Below are 16,752 nucleotides of genomic sequence, written 5' to 3'. Positions count from 1 at the left end.
TATTTAATCCTTTTAAAATTGTTATAAGGAAAGTATGATAATTTAACATATAAGAAAACTAAGGGTTAGTGAGGTAAAATAATTTATGCAAGGTTATAGTGCTCGTATAAACTAGAATTCAAGACCAACTCTAAAACTCATACTCTTTCTACTATATTGTATTGCCTCTGTAATGCTTTGGTTCACCAATATTCAAAGTTAGAAATCTTTTTTCCCCATTTTGAGGCCAAAATGTATCTTAAATATATTAATCTATTTGTATGGTGTATCAAATACAGTATGGTCAAAATAAATTAATGTTTCTTTGATAACTTTAACTCTTGCAGGTGGTGTGAGTACAAGTAAATGAATGTTCAATGTATGCTCTAGGTATAAATATAGAAAGTATGGGGAGAGCAGGGTGAGCTTCTATCCACAGGATAATATTTCCTTCCCTTTTTCTTCTTCTTTTAAAAAATAACTATGCTAATATAATTTCCTTTAAATCAAAAGTATGGAAAATTAATTACCAGTTATTTGAGAACACTAGAAGAACTCTAGTAGAATTTTAGATTGGCAGAAAGCCCTTAGAGAAATAAATTTCTCATTTTTACAGAGCATGAAAGTGACACCTAAGGAGTTGACTGATATATCCAAGGTAATAAAAATAAAGATCAAGTTATACTTTTTTACCATTACGTTTCAAAAATTAAAAGGTGTTACTACTGAGTTAGTAGAGAGAGCATGAAAGAGCTACTATAGCATCACTTAAAACTTGGGACATGATGCTAAAAAATATACACTTTTAATAACTTCATTTTAATGATAGCAAAAAATCATTCTGGAATTATAAATGCTTAAAAACTGTCTACTTAAAAATTCAGTTGGTATTAATAGTAGTAGTTTCTAGGAGGGGACAAGGATGGCTAGAGGACAGGTAGAAGACAAACTCTTTTTCACTGTAGAGGCATCTTTGAAATTTTGTATTACATGACATATATTACATAAAAATAATAAATTAAAAAATGTTTTCAAAACTATAAAGCACTATAAAAAATAAGAGGAGAAGAACAACATCCTTTATACTTTCTCAGTGTTTTCTAACTCTGTATGATTTCTGATGCTGGCAGACACTTAAAAAATAATATGTACCTTGTACTGGATAAAATTAAATTTTCTGGCAATGGAAAACTAAACTTCTATGCTTCAGGTTCCTTAGGTCTACAGTATTAAAATTTTTAGAACAGGTAAATCCATGTACTTACGCCTCCGTCTGCCTGTGTTGCTGTTCTTGAAGACAAGCTAGATCCATCATATGTTTAATTTGTGCTTTCAAATCTTTGTTCTGGAGGTGCAAATGGTGGCAATGAAGTTCTTTATCAAGTTCCTGGGGAAAACAATACAAACTATACCTCAGATTCATTTAAAAATGTTAAAATTAAATCAATTTTAATAAAACTTATTTTATATTGGTGTCAATAGTTTTAATTCTTAAAAATATGAAATGGTATGTTTAAGAACAATTTGAAAAACAAGTGTTCTGGTACAGGTGGTCTATGACTTACAAGTTTCAAATTTCCTCAGAAACTGAACGTCAGGAACTCAGAACAAATTTTACTATAGTGACAGTTTCTTGGTCTATCCAACTTGTTCATAATACTTCGAAAGTACATGAATATGGCCGTTTTTGCTTAAATGTCACTTCTTCAGGGAGGCTTTCCCTAAGCTTTACATTTAAAGATGGACATTCTCCACCCCTGATAGTTTCTGCTATAGCACTGATTAGTAACAATTCCATTTATTTATTTGTTCATAGATTCTCCATATTAGAATGTAAGGTACACCACCAGGACAGGGGCTATGTCAATACAATAAAAGTTTCACACAATAAAAATCTCTTGGGGGGTTTCCCTCGTGGCGCAGTGGTTGAGAGTCTGCCTGCCGATGCAGCGGGGCACGGATTCGTGCCCCGGTCCAGGCAGATCCCACATGCTGCGGAGCGGCTGGGCCCATGAGCCTGTGTGTCCGGAGCCTGTGCTCCGCAACGGGAGAGGCCACAACAGTGAGAGGCCCGCGTACCATAAAAAAAAAAAAAAAAAAAAAAAATCTCTTGGGGAATTCCCTGGCAGTCTAGTGGTTAGGGCTCCATGCTTCCACAGCAGGGGGCATAGGTTTGATCCCTGGTTGGTGAGTTAAGATCCCACATGCCATGAGGTGTGGAAAAAAAAAAAAAAAAAAATCTTACCTTCACCCAGTCTTGGTATAAGCTTCATTCTAGGCCAAGTGTAAAAACGTTCTCATAGGCTCCCTTATGTGCATATGCCCAAATGTTCTCTAATCTACCACCTAAAATTTCTTATATTTTCTCAAATCTACTAAACCTTAAGTATGGAAAACATCAGCTAAGTGGATACACTAAAGTATGAATGGTAATAATCCAGTAGCATTCTCAGAATATTAAATTGGAAAAATTTTAGTTAATAAAATAAAATGGAGTGAAATATTTTGGACATTGTAAGGGGCTGAGACAAAAATCCTATAAGCAGGGGAGCTGTGCCTAGAAACTTCCAACAGATAATTCCCATAATCCATTTTAGGTTTTCAATACTCCTTCCCAACCTGCAGTTGGCCATTGATTCTCTGTAAGCTTAAAGTTATTTTTTTCTTTTTCTTTTTTGTAATACTTCCTAAGCCAGTGGTGGGCACTATGACAGGGAAACAATGTAATTCTATGTGTCTGAGATATAGTAAAGTTGGGGGTTGTTTATTGACATGATTCATAATTGTATTTCAAGAAATACAGCAAGTATTTTAGAGCAAACTCTCTTTAGGGAGTCAGGATGATACGGTTAGAGCACTGGCCTATGAATCAGGTGATTTTAGAGATGGCTCAACTATGGCACAAATGCTACCTGGAACCCAAAATATGGTCTTTATGGAGATCAGTTTACTTGACTAAAATTTAAGAGCTTGCCTAGATGATCTCTTTAGTTTTTTCCAGTCAAAAAATTCAATGACCCTAAAAGTATGAACACGTTTGTCAAATATTCCACCTTTTCTCTTTTAAAAAAAAAAAACCCTTCTTTTTTTACTCCCTCTGTTAATCTTATTGTTTTATCTTCTTGCACCACTCTTAAAGAGACAAGCCTTGACTGTATAATTATTTTACTCAATAATAGTTCTTGGCTAGTTTGTTGTCTTTGAAAAACCAAGTTTTCAATTTGAATCTTTTTCTTGTTTTGATACACTAATGATTGAATCTGATTGGAAGCGCATAGCCTATTATGAGAGCTACGGGGAGGTTAGTAATAGCTGAAGTAAGAATATAGTGAAAGGTAATATATAAAATGTGAAAGGCCTTCAGGTGCCATGCCAGACCTGGGAAATCATAATAGAGTTCACATTAGGGAGAAAGTACTGAAGAGTGATATGATTGGAGTTACCTTTTAGAAAGCTCATTTTGCTTGCAGTAGAGAGAATGAATTGCAGTGGAATACAAATGGAAGCATAAAGGTCAAATGTAGCAGTCCGATAATGGGGGCTGGGAGTCTGAATTAGGGTAGTGGCAGGGGAGATACAGAGAAGTGGATAAATGTGTGAGGTTAAGAGGTAGATAATGCAGGAGGGTATAGAAAAAAGGGCAGCAATTTGAAAGTCGCAGTACTGGATCTCTGTCCAGAGTTGTACAACTGTGGTTAAATCTTTTCACAAAGTTATGTCTCAGTTTGTTTATGTAAGATAATAATGGCTTATACATAGATAACTGTTTCAGCTGTGAAAATATCCACAGGAAAAAAAAATTGAGAGTGGGATTAGGGTGATGGAAACAGCTTTAATTTTAATTTTTTCAAATTATTCATAATAAAATGCATTAAAAAACAAGAATTTAAAAATCAATTCCAGATTCATATTCAGGTGTGAAAAGTCCTGCTTAAAAGAGTTATAGAAGACAGATTATTAGAAAAATTAGATTTGACCATGGTGAAAAAATTTAAATTTATTGAAAATAACCTGAACAATATTAACTTTATAAATGCTACTAAGTAGCCAAAAAATAGCAATAATAATACTACTAAAAAGAATACTGTACCATTTTAAAAATTGGGAGCTTAAGATAAATATGGGAAAACAAAGGCAAACTAGTAAATATCTACAATTGATTTTTTTGCTTCTTTTAATATTAAAAAGTTCTTAAGTACTCCTCTAGTTGGAGTTGGGCTATATTTTAGACTGTTGATTACACAAATGTACTAGATTATAAGTATAATGTAAATTAAGCAAGGCTATTGAGAGATGAAAATAACATTTTAAAATGTATATCTATATATATTAATTCTTTTTATGAATATAATGCCACTTGAACTGTACACCTAAAACTGGTATATTTTATGTTATATTTTACCATATGCCAAAAACATTTTTTAGACCCTTCATGAGAAAGTTTTTGCTCACTACAATGGCTAAATATTCTATTAGAACATCATGGCTGTAAGTAATAGTAAAGAAAACTAACCAAAATACTTGTTATTTTATGTCATTTTGACAATGATCATCTTGAGAGTAAGATTTCTTTGGATATACATAGTCTCTAACAAATAAGTGAAACATGACAAATATAAGTGAAACAAACCAAAAACTACTATAAACATTCAACATCTGCTACCTTTTCAAGAGAAACCGCTCTTGCGCACCGAGTGAGAAACACTTGTTTGGCCAGGATATCAGCTATTTTCTCTGAAAACATATCCAGACTGTGGCTTGGGGACCCTGACAGGTACTCTGATGGAGGCTGTTGCATTCCACGATGGGCCTCTACAGCTTTAGATTCTCAGATCAAGCATGGAATTTCAGACGTTACCGTTTGAAAGCCTAGTTAATCCCTATTATAGTTTATTGATTTATCATTGTTTTTTTTTGCTTATTCCTTTTAAGTCATGTAAATATGCCCATTACATAATCTTAAGAGGAATATGGCATTTTAAAATAAGTGCACTTTAGTTTTCTTCTAGAGCAGATATTCTTAATGTTGTATTAATGGAAAAAATGACCAAAAAAAAAAAAAAGCAAAATTGTATGAATGTGACCCCCCCCCACAATCGTCCATCTAGGAGAAGATCTATATATAGCTCTTTAATCAGATTCTCAAAGGCATCTATGACCCAAAAAGGTCAGAAACACTGTTCTGGAGGAAAAATAGCAAACGTATTTTATAATACAGCTAATGCTGCTGTGTTCCTTTTGTGTACACCTTTCTTTGGCTATTGATGTCTCTGATGTTGTGGCTTAGAATATTAAACTATTATTTATCAACCACTCATTATGTATTAAGTGGTGCTAGTCCTTTGCATACAGCATTTTATTTAAGTTCATAATGCCTTAAGTATATTTTAAAGATGAGAAGTTAAGACAGTGAAATTAAACAACTTGCCCCAAGTTATATGGTTAGTGTTAGAGTTAGGAGTTAGTATTCAACACAACTATTATAGTATTCAACACAACTATCAAATAATGGAATTACCAACCGCTTCAACTCCAGTGTCTATCCTCTTTCCAATATTTACATTCTTGCTATAGGGAATATTAATATTCTAAAGTGCTCTGTCAATTGTTAAGTTATACAATCTCATTAAAGTATGCTTTGTACTACATTTAATTCCCAATCTACTGAACTAACTGGCTGGCATACTTTCATCAAGATATTGTGAAGACTTCTAGGATTGCTGAGTGTCGATTAGACTGTTGGTTGGCCCTCAATGAATTTCCACATTAAAGAACTATTCAGTCTCTATTTATCCTTGGCCATCTTCTTAGGAAACAAGGTATCTGCTGCTCACTGCTCCAATTTTACTACCTTGAACTGTCATCATTCACTACTCCTGCTAGTCTCCTCTCCCTTCAGTGTGGGCTTCAGTGTTAAAAGGACGGACATTTATACTGATTTCCCTAGTCATGATGCATTGGCTAATATCTTTAAATTATAACAAAAAATTGATATCTTTGAATATTAACAATCACTAGCTGCATTCATTTGTACTGAATATTTTATACTACATTTCACCTGTATTTATTTTCAGTTTCATGCTTTTCTAGAAATTTTAAGATTTCAGAGTGGATACATAATATAGACTTTCAGAAGAGCATCATCAAATTAAAGACTTTAGATACTCTTCCTTTTAAAAAAGAGTATAAAAAAGTTGTTATTTTAAAGTATTAGGTATTTAGAGATCAAAATTAGTTACTTTGTAGCAGCTTGTTTGCTAGCTGCTTATTCCATATTAATTTTCCCCTTCTTTCTTATTAAGAGAACTCTAATTTTGTTCAGGATGATAATATGTCCAGCAAAACACTCACCCTTCCAGATTCCCCTGTATCTAGGGATAGCCACGTGACAATTCTAGTCAATTCAGATATGTCTGTTAGGGATTTCTGGAAAAGTTTTTGCTTTCCCAATACAGATCTCTCTCTCCCCTTTCGTTCATTCCTCTTCTGGCCTAAGTGTGAACTCAAGACTAAAGATGGAATAGTGTTATCACAACTATGAAAAGAAAAGTATAATGATGACACTGAGGACATTTGGGAGGTACTGTATTAGGAATGAACTGCATACTTCTGTAGCTTACTATTGTTAAGGGAGAAAATTATCTGTAACATTGTAGCTGAACACAATTCTGATCTGATTCAGCCATTAACCATCATTAGTAACCATCGCCTCTCTTTATAAACTTCTGCCATTCTAGGTGGAATATCTTCAGTTTAGTACATAAACATAAATGCATACAGCTTTCAAATTGGCTTTCTTTAGCTATAATACAAATAATGCTGACCACATTTAAAAACTATTTTTGCACAAAATATCAAGTATTAAAACAAACTTAAATTACCTACATGATGAAACCTCAAGTACAGTCTGACATAGAATTACTTCATTCTAACTTAAGAGCTCCTCATAAAAGGATGCAATCACTTAAGAATAACATTTAAAAGTAACTTTACTCTTCTGAAAGTACAAGAAAGGCAAATCTAGTAGGTAATCAGGGAGGCAGAAGGTATATTCAGTTAAAAACAGTAAAATGAGTCAAATCTCCGGGAGCTGGACCAAAAGTTGTCTTATGAAAGATATTTACTCAACAACAAAGACAATGGGTTTAAGGAGCTCAGTTCTTAGAAAATAAGTCTGAATATACAAACACATATGTACCTTTGGAATATGACCATTTTGACCTAAGAGTCCCATATCAGTTTCCACACGATGGAGCCAATTAGTATTCTCATCAAATTGCTTCAGTTCCTCTTCCTTTTTCTTCTCCAGGTAGCAGCGGCGAGTTTTCAACATTGCGAGTTTATGATCTCTTTTGCAAGTGGCCTGAAAAATAATGCATTTAATAGTCAACCTTTTATGATACGTGATGTATGTGATATTAGTACAGTAGTATGTTTCCTTTTAAGTGTGCTATTGTTGTCTATTAAATTAGGCTATACTTTTGTACTTAAAGCTATTTCCCCTTTGAAATCTCACAGTACTACTGCTTGCAGGAAAACAGGAAATTGAGTTGTGAGTCATTTTTATAAAATTACATGTTGAGAGTTTATGACTTTAAGAAATACAATGGCCAAATTGAAGACTACCACTTTTTTTTTTTTTGCAGAATACATTCCTTTAAATGTTGCATTTGAAAAGTTCATGTGAGGTCTGATAAATCCCATGATTTCCTTACTCAAAACAAAGCAGATACATGTCCTGCTCTTGTCTTTCCTTCAGTTTGAAAGACGTGAAGAGGTAAAGTATTCTATTGTTGTGGTTTTGTCTGCAAGGCCTTTAGATTGGCTGTTGCCAATGAAAGAAAATAGAGCTTATATCCAGGTGGCATAAACATCTGATCTCGCCTGATGGTTGGTTCAGGACACATACTGGATAGTCCAAATATTTTTGGTGTTTTACCTACACATGAATTGAGATCAAAACTGGCCTTCTGGTTTTTTACCCCAATGGTCTTGCACACTATCATGGGCACTGTGGGCCAGAACAGCTTGACCTCTTTGGACTATTTGCCAAAAGACATTAAACTCAATAATCATAAGATGTGATAGCTGGACCTGAGACAACAGATCCCCAAAGATTAGAACAAGCACTTGTAGCTGGTTTTGGAAGTAGGGATGAACACATCCTATGAAAAAAGATGAAAAATGAAAAAAAAAATGAAAAAAGGAGCAGGAACTACATTTGAACTTGATTAAAGAGCTACTCTCTTTAGGAGATTAAGTTCTACTTCCTTATTATCTTTTATAAAAGGTAAGTTGACATTTTGAGGAAAAGCCAGCCATTAAAGAAAATTGCAAAAATAGGTAATAATGTCACTCTTCTCACTACCTCTTTTTGTTTTAGAAAATAATTAGTTATTTTTCATTAAAGTGTTACGTTGTCATGCAATGGGTAATCGATTGTTCTTAAGTTAGCTAATACATAATGTATTTTTGTAAATTTCAGTTTAAATTTCTAATAGAATATTGGTAGATGAAATCCACATAAACAAAAGCTCTTTGGGGTCCTAAATATTTTATTTTAAAGCAGAAAGGGGTCCTGAAACCTGAAAAGTTTAGAGCCACTGGTATCCAACAGAAGGTAGGATATGTGGCTTCTTGACTTTCTTCTGCTATTCAGCAGGTGTGAAAACTTAGGCAAGTCAATCTCAGTGGCTCTTCAGTCACCTCATCTGAAAAATGAACATAAAAGTATTGTACCTGCCTGAAGGAAGGCAGTTAGATCAAACTACCTTTATTTTCCTTTAACGTTTACAAACGTTGTAGGTACTCTTAGAAACCAGGGCAGGACATGATCTGCGGGTCTGATGGCAGTCAATATTTAATACCAAAAGATATCGACTAAAAATCTCACAGGGTATGTTTTCTGAGTTTGTACTTCTAATGTTCATCAAATGTATACTCTATGATGGTTCTCCATGGGGACATTTTCCATCAGGGTAATTCTTATTGAATTACTGTTCTGAAATAAATACCAAGTAAGTGTTTGGAAATAAATTCTAAAATATGTATGTTAAACCCTGACATTAAAGTTAATTATTTCCCATTAAAGTTTCAAAAAAGCTTTACATATTTTATTAACAAAATCTCCAGAATAACACAAAAGGTCTTGAGCGAGAATAAGTATGAAATTCTAAAATTTAGGTATTACTATTGCTTTGTGCAAAAGAACTGACCGCTAACATGGTAAATTGATTATTTCACTGAAAATAATTTGTGTATTATCTTTATATGGCTATAAAATTACCCCGGAACTTCACTTTAATACTACTCTCAGAGTCCATACTCAAGAACCATTTATAGCTTAGTGAGATTCTTTCGGCAATTATGAGAGTAAACCTCTTCGGAGAGGGTCCAAGACAGATATAAAATGCCGTGACCTAGCAAGCAGTTTAGTAAAACTATAGTTTGTCACTTCTGTGAGAACAAACTCAGCCTCTAGATGTCTTTCTATGTTTTTCAACAGTTTACAACCAATAAACTTAAGAGGTTTTATTCTCATTGCTTAGGTAAGTCTCATTAGCTATTAGACTTAGCTATTCTTAGTCTCATAAAAATAGCTATAAAAATTGGAACATGGATTGCAATGACCAAAAGTGAGATATCAGAAAAGGCAAGTGGGTTGAAAAAAGCAGAATAAAGATGAAAGCAGAAAAAAATTACAGAAACCAGCCAAAGCCATTTCCTTACTCTATGTCTTAATGTTTCTAAGCATGCACATTCACAATTCAATGGGGTAAGTAAAACAGGGTAAAATAACCATGATTTAAATTAGCTTGGGATTAAATAGACCAAACTTACTAATTGTACTAATATTCTAATGTTCAAAAAATGGCAATCTGATTCTAAGCTCTGATAATACACTACTCATTTGCCTCAAAGACTGCCTTTTGACTACATAAATAGACCGTATAATTCTTGGCAACTAAAGCTTCCACAATTTGTCCTTTTATTCTATCCGAATTGACTAATTCCCAATATGGCAAAATATGTCTTATATCATGTGCCATTTCCGATCTATTTATAGTGGTTAACTCTGGCAACTTCAGATTCAGAGAGAAAGAGTGCTGTAATCAATCAATGATATCTGCTATGGGTAAAGCAGTGGGAATTGGCAGGAAGTGTTGAGTATAGTTATGTACTTCCACATACACTGACCTACAAATATGCTGTGCTCTGGTCAAACTGGTGTCCTCATTTGAATACACTATTCCTTTTATTCTTTTCCCACTAATATTTTCATGCAATGCCCAGTATAAATCTCATCTCTCCACTAGGAAGACTTTCTCCACCACAACAACTGGAAGCCACTGTTTCCTCCTTTGAATGGCTGTAGCACTTAAAATACTTATAGTATAGCAGAATGATTAAAAGTGCAGACTGAGGCCAGACATCCAGAGTTTAATATTGGTTCAACCACATTAATTAGGTGTATAACTCTAGACAGCTTACTTGAATTCTCAGTATCTCTGTTGCTCACAAATGTTGATAATACAGGGTCTACCTCATAGGCGTGTTATAAATACTAAATGAATTAACCCATGCAAAGGACTTTGAAAAGTGTCCAGCACGTAGTTAATGCTCAATAATATTAGTTGTTTTTATTATTGCACTACTCGTTACATCACAATCATATAGTGCTGTGTCATTTTTGTATCAGTTTATTGCTCCAACAAGCTTATAAATTACTGAAGTACATATATTGTCTTATACTTTTTTTTTAACCTCTATTGTGTCTAGCACAATGCTCTGCATATAAACAAAAGTGTTCAAAACAAGCTGTTGTTAAAAGTTGAGATATTAAGTCAGTAGCAGTTTTCCAAGCCTTTTTCAAGAAATAAAACAGATAATTGCACTTTCAGATAACTGATATTTAATGGATACCTACACAAAATTGAGAATTATTATCTCCACTGCAAATAACTCTATAATAAGTGCAATTAATTGAGATAATACATACAACTTTTAGAATAGGTAAATATAGCAGTATTTCAGAATTCCATTTAACAAACATATGAAAGGGTTTCACAACAACAAACTGATATATTAATTCTATGAGATATTCTGTTATTTGGAAGTCATGAAGGTCATCAAAAATACTGGCAACAATTTTGCAGTTCAAGAAAGTTAAAGTACAACTACAGCAATAAATTTCAAATAAAGATATAAATTCTATTTTTCTTCTACCTTAAAAGGATGTGAGGAATATTTTAAATGCATTTGATAAACAAAATTAAAAAGAAATTTTCAGTATTCAACACGTTATTAACTATAGGCCCTATGCTGTACAGTAGTAGATCTCTAGGGTTTATTTGTCTTGCATAACTAAAACTTTGTACTCTTTGACTAATACTTCCTGGTTTCACCTTCCCCACAGCCTCTGGCAACCACCATCTGATTCTACTTCTGAGTTTGACGATTTTAGATTTTTCATGTAAATGGTATCATGTAAAATTTGTCCCTCTGTGTCTAGCTTATTTCACTTAGCATGTCCTCCAGGTTCATCTATGTTGCTGCAATTGGTAGAATTTTCTTCTTTTTTAAAAGCTGAATGATAGTCTATTGTTGTATACTTAAAAATGGCTAAGAGGGTAGGTTTTATGTTAAGTGTTGTTATTAATATAATACTACTAATAATAAAGAGGGTGGGAGGAAACTTTAGGAGGTAAGATACAGGCTTATAGCATATATTATGGTGATGGTTTCACTAGTATATATTTATCACCAAACCCATCAAGTTGTCTATATTAAATATTTATGGGTTTCTTCATACATCAATCATATATCTCAATAAAGTGGTTTAAAACAAAGATAGTTTCAATAAGGCATAATAAATGCATATTCAGTAAATAAATTACTAATTTTGATAATATAGCTTAATAGCTACTTATAAATTCATAGCCATGATATATTTATTAATACTTTATGATTAATTTCTTAGCATATCACATCTTTCCCATTTCATAGGCTGACAAAAACCTAAAATGTTAGTTTTTTAAAGCACTATACTACTAAGTATAAAATAGTACTTAAAAATGCAATTAACCTTATCATCAATGAACACCAAACTAGGGGAAATCCAGTATTTTCAAAATGTTTATTTTTCTGATCTTTGGTGCTCTGGAGTTGCACACCTCCAAGTATACATTCTTTTATCCTGTTTAGAATGCATGTTTCTTGAATTTACATCTTATTCACATCTTAATAGTCCTAGAAAATTCTGAGCCTTAGACTTTGCACATTATCCTTTGTTCTTTTGCACTAATGTATCTCCTTCAGAATATCTATTAGATGAATGCATGACTTTCTAGTCTGTCTTTCACATAGCAACATCTTGTTCACATCTGCTATCTTTTTATCCTGTATTTGGTGTGATTTCCTCAGATCTCCCAGTTCTTTAATTCTCTCTTTAGCTATATCTAACATGCATAAAAGGACAGGGATAAGAGCTCAGGCTCTGGAATCAGCTGGCTTGAGTTCAAATCATAGCTCTGACTCTATGAGCTGGGTAATCTTTGGCAGAATGACTTCTCTGTGCCTTGGTTTCCTCATCTTAATTACAAGGATAATAATATCACATAGCCCACAGGATTTTCTGAGAAATAAATGAGTTAATGTATGTGAAGTATTTAAAACATTGTCTAGTATTGTACCTATAAACTGAAATTTTAAGTTTCAGTAAATAAATCTTTACATTCTGGAAGTGTCATTTGTTTTCTTCTCATATATGTATGTTCTTTTTTTCTTTGATTCCTTTATTGTTAAGTCCTTCTTTGATGACTTAATTCATTTTTATAGGTTTTATCAGATTGCTATAGTATCTGACGTTTTGGGGATTCTGTCATATTTGCTAAGTCTGCTGACTTGCTTGTGGAGGACTGTTTCATGGGTTTTGTAAGTGTGGACAGTGAGCTCTCATTAGTGGTTTGAACTGAGGATCTGCTTCACTAGGCTGATTCTGCATTGCTTCCGCTCAGTTTCCTATAGATTATCACTGCTCTGATACCATTTTTCTGTGCTAATGTCTCACTTTAGGGATTTGCTAAATAAAACACATGGATTATAAAAGTATAATGTATAATGAAAATCTATAGTGAAAAGTATATCTATAATGACAGTCTTCAAATGAGACTTTTTTTTCTTACCCTAGGCTTGATTCCTTGTTTTCCTGTGCTAGTTGGTAAAATGTTTTCTCCTGCTGTACTTCCAATATGAAGAGTGAAGGTCTCTGAGATTCCTGGCTTTATGTGGGGACTGTCATTTCTAACTCCCTGTCTCCCTCGGGCCCCTTACCTAAGTAGTGGTGTACATCAAAGCAGGGTAGTGAAAGTGGTCTGTGTGTGTGAAGGGGAAAGGCAGTGCACTACTACATTAAATAATAAAACTGATTAAAAGTTGATCTGGTTTTTTTTTTTTTAGCACTGATGCAGTGGAAACCGTAACAATGTCAGTGACAAAATATTCTTCCCTGGGGAGGAAAAAACCCTTCCACTGGTCTAAGTTGTAAACTATTGCCTGCATCTGGGGTGGACTATTCTCACTGCCCCACCTTGGTACCCAACTCTCCCTGAGTGTGTTAACTACCTGTTAAGCATTCCATCATCCTCACAGAAGCAACAGTTATAACTGAGATTTTAGGGGTTTTGTTTCCTTTTTGTTTCTCACACCTAGGAAATTTTTTTCTTGTAGACTTAACTATACATTTAAAACAATGTTTTCTACATTTCCTCCAGCATTTCCAGGTATTTGTAGAGAATGGGTGATTAAGCAACATCGCCCATCAAATTTCTAGAATTATAAGTCCCCATGTTTTTACATTCTCTACAATCTAATGATAAAGTTATTAAATACCTTTTCTACTTTGTCTTCAGAACACATCATTTCTATTTGCTTATGGCACTGTTGTTGATAGAATGATTTAAGTTCATTTTCTTTAAGTAACATTTCTAACTTGAGATATTCTTGCCTGATTTCTTCTCGATTCTGGAACAAGCAGTTCAGAATTTCTTGAAATCTATCAAAAATAAAACACATAGAATCTCAGTATTTTGTGATAGATAATGCAAAGTTTACTTAAAGAAATGCACAGGAAACCGTAAACAAGACGAAAAGACAATCCTCAGAATGGGAGAAAATATTTGCAAACAAAGCAATTGACAAAGGATTAGTCTCCAAAATACACAAGCAGCTCATGCAGCTCAGTATCAAAAAAAAGAAACAACCCAATCCAAAAATGGGCAGAAGACCCTAAATAAACATTTCTCCAAAGAAGATATACAGATTGGCAACAAACACATGAAAAGATGCTCAACATCACTAATCATTAGAGAAATGCAAATCAAAACCACAATGAGGTATCACCTCACACTGGTCAGAATGGCCATCATCAAAAAGTCTGCAAACAATAAATGCTGGAGAGGGTGTGGAGAAAAGAGAACCCTCTTGCACTGTTGGTGGGAATGTAAATTGATACAGCCACTATGGAGAACAGTATGGAGGTTCCTAAAAAAACTAAAAATAGAACTACCATATGATCCAGCAATCCCACTACTGGGTGTATACCCTGAGAAAACCGTAATTCAAGAAGAGTTATGTACCACAATGTTCACTGCAGCACTATTTACAACAGCCAGGACATGGAAGCAACCTAAGTGTCCATCATCGGATGAATGGATAAAGAAGATGTGGCACATACACACAATGGACTATTACTCAGCCATAAAAAGAAACGAAACTGAGTTATTTGCAGTGAGGTGGATGGACCTAGAGTCTGTCATACAGAGTGCAGTAAGTCAGAAAGAGAAAAACAAATACCGTATGCTAACACATATATATGGAATCTAAGAAAAAAAAACACAAAAATCGGTCATGAAGAACTTAGGGGCAAGACGGGAATAAAGACACAGACGTACTAGAGAATGGACTTGAGGATATGGGGAAGGGGAAGGTAAGCTGTGACAAAGTGAGAGAGTGGCATGGACATATATACACTACCAAACGTAAAATAGATAGCTAGTGGGAAGCAGCCGCATAGCACAGGGAGATCAGCTCGATGCTTTTTGATGACCTAGAGTGGGATAGGGAGGGTGGGAGGGATGCCGAAGAGGGAGGGGATATGGGGATATATGTATATGTATAGCTGATTCACTTTGTTATACAGCAGAAACTAACACAACATTGTAAAGCAATTATACTCCAATAAAGATGTTAAAAAAAAAAAAGAAATGCATGAACAAGAGAATATACACCATTCATAGAATTAGATTCAATGATAAACAGTAAATAGGTTTGAGTGACTGTTTTCCTATTAAATAACAAAAATGTTTGGAATGGGTTCTGAACTTTATTTTTACAGCACTGGGTTTCTTTCTCTCTCCTCCAAAGATCATGTTATTAAAAGATATAGGTATTTTAAGGCCTATGGTATTAGTCATACACTGTATTTTGTCTGCATAATCCAGTAGCTTACCAAAAATAAAACATTTTGTATGTAAGAAAAGGATGATAATGTGGACCTGTACTCTTCCAATTCATAAGGCCTCAGAAGCAACACAGTATATGTGTTCTTTTGGTGTTGGCTCGCTGTGAAGAAATAAGCAGTGGGTGGCATAATCATATGGTGCCTCTATGGCACCCTAGGGAAAGTGAGATAGCCAATTTTTAGCTTTAGAACTTGTTACAGTGAAAACACACCATATGGTTAGGTACCCCCTACAGCTTGGCTAAGAGTCAGCTGACAATGCCAGGACCCAAAACATCCAAGTTTACAATGTGGTAAATCTAGGAAAAGCCCCTCCACTGTGCTTCCTCCAAAGGGCAATATAGATATAGGGAATCAAAGTTGGGGACTGTGACTCACATCTCCTGCAAATGCATAAAGACCGCAAGCTGAATCACTTCTATGAAAGCCCTAAAAGGAGCCTGCAATCCTGCATTCTCCAGGGTCAGCAGAATATTGGTCACAGATCAGGTCTGAGTTACAGTAACAGTATAAACAATCGCACATAGGCAAACAATTTTTCTCTCAAAGAAAAATTAACTTGAAGCTTTTAAAATAAAATGGTAACAAAGTATATGCATTTAAAAATAAAGTTTCTTTGGCCAGAATTGTGGATATATTTGTAAGGATCTGTGGTAAAAACACTGACAATTTACATCAGCAGTTCTTAATGAAACTATTGAGAATGAATATAAACCACAATACATCGACTTTACTGTAGTTTTGTCAAACTGATAAATATTTCATAGGAAGTATGTATGGACATTGCAATTTCATTGTATTATATTACAACAAGGATAAGGCCAATAAATGATTTGATAAGTTATCTTTAGGTTACACTCAAAGATAATTTCTTAGTTTTTCTGGAACACTTCACCCAAGGACACAGTTAAATATTTGTCAATTTCAAAATTTTATGGTCCAGATTTATTTTAGTTGGTGGTGTATAGTTTAGGATGGAAGGAAGGGAATTAGTATCAAAGGTTTCTAGAGAGCTCTTTTTAAAAAAAAACTGTCATTTTTAAAACAGAGAGCCCTAAGGGATTGACTAACTATTTTCTAGTCATTTAAAACATTCAAATAGCTAGAAAACAAAAATCTTTGCCAATAATTTTAGGTGACATATGATAAACTCTAGACAATTTTCTTGGTATAGTCACAAGTGAAGTTTTATAAGTACTCTGTATAAAGAACAACTGTACTTTCTTTTTATGATGTTTTGAATATTATCTTTC

The 16,752-nt window shown here is 33.9% G+C and overlaps 1 protein-coding gene across 4 annotated transcripts in view; it reads right to left on the bottom strand.

Moving 5' to 3' along the window:
- KIF18A (kinesin family member 18A) overlaps positions 1–16,752 on the bottom strand; it is a gene marked incomplete at its 3' end in the record, with an annotated part of 106,239 nt that overhangs the window by 65,892 nt on the left and 23,595 nt on the right. For 3 of the 4 annotated variants that reach the window (XM_082628450.1, XM_082628451.1, XM_082628452.1), the window contains exons 10-12: positions 13,870–14,032; positions 7,178–7,342; positions 1,245–1,366 (exon numbers count right to left, since the gene is read on the bottom strand). In XM_082628450.1, coding sequence (XP_082484576.1) covers positions 1,245–1,366; positions 7,178–7,342; positions 13,870–14,032 — 450 coding nt within the window. Of the gene's footprint in view, positions 1–1,240; positions 1,367–7,177; positions 7,343–13,869; positions 14,033–16,752 lie in introns of those variants that run through there. The other variant, XM_082628453.1, reaches the window with a different exon arrangement.

Source organism: Mesoplodon mirus (genome assembly GCF_964341445.2).
Source record: "Mesoplodon mirus genome assembly, chromosome: 7".
Lineage (NCBI taxonomy): Eukaryota > Metazoa > Chordata > Mammalia > Artiodactyla > Ziphiidae > Mesoplodon > Mesoplodon mirus.
The sequence above is the reverse complement of the archived record's forward strand: the minus strand, read 5'-3'. Positions and strand labels throughout refer to the sequence as shown.